The 6,000-nt window shown below is 39.8% G+C and overlaps 1 protein-coding gene across 13 annotated transcripts in view; it reads right to left on the bottom strand.

Annotated features, from left to right (window-relative positions):
• Positions 1 to 2,071: 2,071 nt before the first annotated feature.
• Positions 2,072 to 6,000, bottom strand: part of R3HDM1 (R3H domain containing 1) — a 220,387-nt gene continuing 216,458 nt past the window's right edge. For 4 of the 13 annotated variants that reach the window (XM_053666930.1, XM_053666921.1, XM_053666926.1 and 1 more), the window contains 3 exons: positions 4,920 to 5,002; positions 4,372 to 4,456; positions 2,072 to 3,427 (listed from right to left, as the gene is read on the bottom strand). In XM_053666930.1, the coding sequence (XP_053522905.1) occupies positions 3,072 to 3,427; positions 4,372 to 4,456; positions 4,920 to 5,002 (524 nt within the window). In that variant the 3' untranslated portion in view covers positions 2,072 to 3,071. The remainder of the gene's footprint in view (positions 3,428 to 4,371; positions 4,457 to 4,919; positions 5,003 to 6,000) is intronic. The other 9 variants (XM_053666944.1, XM_053666941.1, XM_053666949.1 and 6 more) reach the window with 5 other exon arrangements.

Genomic DNA, 6,000 nt, shown 5'->3' with positions numbered 1-6,000 from the left:
GTTCCTACCTGGTGGGACCAGAAAAACAATTTTTCAGCCTGATGTGGGGTAGGGACGGGCACCAGATTCCTCGTCTTCAGCTCAGATGACAAGCTAATTATTTCTAATGACTGTTAGCATCATGACAGACTACTATGCTCTGGACTCACAAACACACCCAACATGTCCATGTCCCTCATGGACTAAGGGTGTAAAAACTGTAAGCCATTCTCAGCTTCCTAGTATATAAAGTAGCAGAAATGTGTGATTTCTGTCATTCCCAAAGAAGGGGCTGCTGGAACTGCTAATACAGGGTGGGGCAAAAGCAGGTGTACAGTTGTTCATATGGAAAATAATACAATAGAAAAACAAACTTTCTTGTACTCAAAACTGTAAACCTGTTTGCCCCACCCGGTATGGGCACAGGTGAGAACAGCCCACTTGTATAAGGACTGTCTGTCCCTAATTATGATCAGTGCTTTGGGAAAAACCAGTCAGGGCTCTGGGACATTGGAAGCTATTCTAGGGAAGATTTAAAGTCTAGGTCAAATTACATCTTAAATGCTTTCTCCCTCCACCATTGTTTCTATAGGTAAAGTCGGATTCTTTAATGAGACCAGAGTGAAATAGTCTAGGCAATGGGTGAATTGTTTTTGTAATTTGTGTATGCAGGATGTCTTGGCAATTTCGTAAGTATTCCCATGTGATTATCAGGGAATGTGGGGTACAGTGGTGGCTGAACGCTGACTTGGTAGCACCGATTTATCTTCTTCTGAGCAGTCTTCAACTCTTACAGGGTAAACCAAGGATCTAAAGCAAAAATTTAGGTTTTAATGTACAGCATGATGACTACAGTTAATATTGTATATTTGAAAGTTGCTAAGTAGATCTTAGAAGTTCTCAGCACAAGAAAAGAAACTTCATTAACTATGTGAGGTGATGGATATTAACTAGACTTATTGTGGTATTCATTTTACAATATATACAAATATCCAATCAAATCATTATGTTGTGCAACTGAAACAAACACAATGCTATGTCGATTATTCCTCAACTTAAAAAAAAACAACAAAACCTCCACTTAGGTTCACTAGAATTCCTGCTGTAGGAGTTAAAGAAAATATTCAGGGAACTGAAATAAACCAGTTATATTTTTTGTCTCTTACCTCCATGTATGATTAATTCTTGTAGCAGTGCTGGCCCCAATTATGTATTCTCTAGATCTTTGACTCTCTACAGTCAAAAATAATAAAAATTCAATAGGCCTTGAGAATTATTTTTATAGTGCTTACTTATTCTTCTGTGTATGGCTTCTTAATCTGACATAGTTCAAAGGCAGCGCCAACTATGCCCCTGGAGGGTACAACATTCATAATCGGGATGCACAAGCTTGTGGGGAGGCCTGGGATTCCCAGGGACCAAGTGTGACTTTGCAAATGCTCTGCAGGGAGTGAACATCTGCACGGGCATGCTAGTACCTGCGGCTCCTGAGTTGCTCCTACTCTGAGCGAGAAGCCAGCCAACCTTTAGGCAAGTTACATATGGCAGACCCTTCCATCTTTTGAGGTTCCCAGCACCTTGCTTGGCTAACAAATGGGGGAAGTTCCTATATACCATTTGAGCTAAACTGGACAATTAATAAGGTGATCAATATATTGGCTAAAAACACAAATTCTTTATCTAAGCAAACAATGTTCTGTTTTTAGTTATGTAAGTATGTTCATACCCAAAACTGTCTACAGTTAATTGGTATTAACTTTATGAGAACAAAATGACATGAATCATACCCATGGGAATCACTACCACAGAGAAAGTGATGCTTTGCAAAACATTTGTAAGATGAGGGGTTTACTACACAATACAATATACAGATGAGGTATTATTGAATTGTACCCCTGAAACCTATATAATTTTATTAACCAATGTCACCCCAATAAATTGAATTAAAAACAAATAAATATATAAATAAATATAGAAAGAAAGAAAGAAAAAAACCAGATGAAGGGTTTACTGTCTTCATCTTAAGTTTAAAACTGAAATCTATAGGGCAGGTTAAGTCCTTAATACTGACAGTCATTAAAAAAAGTGATTTTAATTTACAAAAGACAAAGTGGATATATATTTGTAAACATTTATTCTCTTGAACTGAAAAAGGCTTGTATCAGCACACATTGTACAGCCTTTCAAATTACACAGAAATTGAAAAAAAGGTTCCTTGTTCATAAGCGCAATGAATCTTTGATGTCCAGTGATCTGCTGCAAACAATAACAAATTTTAAACTGCCTAAGTTTCCAGCACTCATCAAATGCATGTACTTAGGTGACCAAACAGCCACAAGGAGGGAAATGCAAACAGTGGCATTTAGTTATCAGAAGGACATTAAAAAAATGTGGAAGTATTTTCCTGCCTAGAATGATTCCTATTCCCCTTTGAGTCTAAGTGGTTTGATTAAGAGGCCTTAAAGATAACATAATTTAATTTACACTAAATGGTCATACTGCCTAAACAAATGAGGAAAGGACCCAATGAAGGAATTCTGTATTTTTTGGAAATTTTCTGTGTTCAGAGACACAGGGGAAGAGTAATCTATTTGTGGGCTCTCCTTGGTCACCCTTCAGCCCCTTGAAAGGACAGCACATGGTTCTGACTTGGTTATTCTACTCCTGTATTCTTTTCCCCCCAAATTTTATGTTGGATCACACTGTGCTGGCTGCAAAAAATGAAATACAGGTTGCAACTGATTGTAATAATTTTGAAGAAGAATTTGCTGTACAATAGAGCTTTGGATCTGATACAAGAATTCAGAAATATAAAACAAAATAACTATAAAAGTTAGGAGGCATTTAAACAGCATTTCCTCAGAGAAAGCTGCTAACTCTGTATCATTCTGATGTGGATTCCTACAGTCATTTGGGGTGAGTGTGTATACTCCCCCCTTTGCTGGAACATTGGCCTGTCTTTAAAAGCTGTTACGCCATGACCACATATCCTAGGAATCTCTATCATATTAACAGAAGCTCCAAGTACCAAGCCAATTAAAGATGAGAGAAGACAGGGGAATCATAAAGGCCAAGGGTCCAAGGTGGCTCTGTTACTGAGAACTTGCCCTTTCCAAAACATGAAAGTCATAGTGCTTCTTGCTTGTTCTCAGTTTAAATTTGTTAACTGAGTTAATTTGTTTCTTCAATGCATTCTGCGCAGCTGAAATGGAAGGGAATGTGGCTAAGACAGTGTATGTGGAGGCCAAGTCACTGGGTTTAGAGTGTTCAGAATTGACAGTGTTGTCCCCGCTGCCACAGCAGAGGGGGTGACGACGTGGCTGGGACTGGGGGTCCCGCAGCCACCGTATCTTGGCGCCAATTTTAAAGAGTTCCCCAAAAAGCTTCTCAGCTTCCATGCGAGTTATTCCATCGGGTAGTTCAGTAATTTCCAAGACTTTCCCAATAACTAGAATGAAAAGGTGTAGAATTAATATTCCCTGTTACTGAAGAGGGACCAAAAAGTACTGTAGAACCAACTATGATGTAGAAAATGAACAAAATTTTCTAAAACCATTCAAATCCACAAAATTATAATTGTTATGGCCATCTTTTAAATCATTCTTATCCCCTAGCAAGGGGTGTAGAGCCAATGGTAATAAACTGTCTATTTCAGCCTTGCCTGACAGGTACACATTCAAAAGACAGCATCATACAGCAGCTTCTCTAAATAAAGCGTGTGATTTAAAAATTTTTTTAATTTAATTTTTTTTAATCCTCACCTGAGGACATTTTTTCTTTGCTTTTAGGGAGACAAAAAGGGACAGAGAGGAACACTGATGTAAGAAATGTCAATTGGTTGCCCTCCTGTATGTTCCCTGACTGGGGATTGAACCCTCAACCTTTTGGTTATGGGATAATGCTCCAACCAACTGAGCTGCACTGGCCAAGGTAAGGCAAGTGATTTGGGGGAGTTTCCTAAAGTTCATGTTCCCACTGTATAACCACCCCAAGGAGGTGAGTAGAAAGTTCAAGTAAATACTTGAAAGCACTTTGCCACAGAAAGGTGGTATATTTCTTCATTCAGACCACCTCTGTACGGGTGTAAGGACTACTTCCTTTCTTAAAGAATAGGGGCACAGAATTTCAATCTACCTATTCCTGTATCTTTTCCCTTTGGTGCCTTCAGCCCTCCTAAACCCAACCTGTATCTTACTATGCGCTCAAACCTGAAATGAAATAGCGTTACAAGAACATATCCAAGCACCCTACATTATAGATGGCATAATTTTCTACGACTTTTTGCAGGACTCTAGAAGGAAAACGCACTTCTGTGCCATGGTATAGATTTAAAGACTGATGAACTGGTCAACAGTTGGTAGAACCCTGTCGAGTTGCCGCTCTGGGACACACCTGCTTCTCCTGCACCAAAGTCAGTGGACGCAGCTTTTTTAGCTTGTTTCCTTCCTCGGTTTCCATGCCTGTTGCCAGACTGACCCTGAAAACCCAGTCAGATGAGAAACAGGGTTAATAATTCTGAAAAACGTGCTTGAAATATTGAAACACTTAACACCTAACCATACTCAGTCTGGGTTTTGTGTTTCAGCAGAAAAACGTCAATCCCAGGCCTTTTGAATTCTGCCTCTGCAGCAATGGCACTCCTATCCCATATTATGACCAGTCACTTGCTGGTCTTTCATAAGCAAGGGTACCCTAACGCCCAGCCACCACCTATTTTTGGAGAGCACAACTGAGACTTCCTTGCTCAGCCAAGCAGTCTCCACCTTCTCCCTTGCTCCGCTCTTGGTGGGGTCAGTGACAACAGTGAGAAATTGACTGGTGAGGCACAGAGGTCTCCCGGAGCAGCGCCAACAGGAGGGCCCAGAGCAGCCCACCCACAGCAACAGAAGTGTGATGTTCTGCCAGCACAGTCTAGCTGGTCAGGCGGCTGGCCTCCTCACCTGTTGGGCTGGAATGTGTCCGTGCAGAACAGCAGGAGGATTGTACTGCAGTGGTTGGCCAAGTAATGGATATCTAGCATCTCCTAAAAGTCAACAGAAACAATTTTACATTTTTCTCTACTAAGTTATAAGTTCTTCCTAGAGTTTACTACATTGACTCTGTTGAGTAGGTATTGACATATTTTTTAAAATAATTAAAAGTTTCAAATATCCCTTAAAGAGCTGGGGTAAACTTCTTAAAAGACTAAGGACTAGTAACAGTGGTTATGAAGGCAGGTATGTGGTGGGACCTGGGTTGACAGGGGATAAGGTGAAGAGAAACTTCTCTATATACCTTAACATTCATACGAAAGCCACCAAAATAACTATAATACCCTCTCTAACCACTCGAGATACTAAAATCCACATTTTCTCTGAGGATTAAAAATTAACGTAACTTACATTTCAGGGGAAAAAAAAGACCCTGAAAAAACATTAAGATTCCTAGCTCCCCGAATTCACTATTAACTACTATAAACATAAGCATGTATATATTTACATATACACATACATTTTTAGTCTTAATCAATAGGTATAAATTTACATTGTAAGCTCTCTTTAAATAAAAGTTTGTAATTTTGACTAGCTTATAAAGAGTGGCACAGTTCTTTAAAAAAATCATTTTATTGTTTTAATCCTCACCTGAGGATGTTTATTGATTTTGAAGAGAGGAGGGGGAGGGAGAGGTGGGGCGGGGGAGAAAGAGAGAAAACAGTGATGTGAGAAACACTGATTGGGTGCTTCCCGTACACCCCCTGAATGAATACTGAACCCGCAACCTAGATATGTGCCCTGACTGGAAATTGAACCCACAACATTTTGGTGTATGGGAGGGACTCTAACCAACTGAGCCATGCAGCCAGGGCCAGAGTGACACAGTTCCCGTGTTATTCATGAGCAAGTATCCTCTTTAGAAATCAACAAGTATGGGGTAATCAGGATGAAGATCCTCCAATTATTTTCTTTTACTCGCGAATTCCTAAAGTCATCACATGAAAGGGGCTTAATAAATGCTGACTGCAAAAAACTTGTCCTGGAGAAG

Source organism: Artibeus jamaicensis, unplaced genomic scaffold (genome assembly GCF_021234435.1).
Source record: "Artibeus jamaicensis isolate MK-2021 breed Jamaican fruit bat unplaced genomic scaffold, CSHL_Jam_final contig_1284, whole genome shotgun sequence".
Lineage (NCBI taxonomy): Eukaryota > Metazoa > Chordata > Mammalia > Chiroptera > Phyllostomidae > Artibeus > Artibeus jamaicensis.
This window is presented reverse-complemented; position numbering and strand designations above follow the sequence as displayed.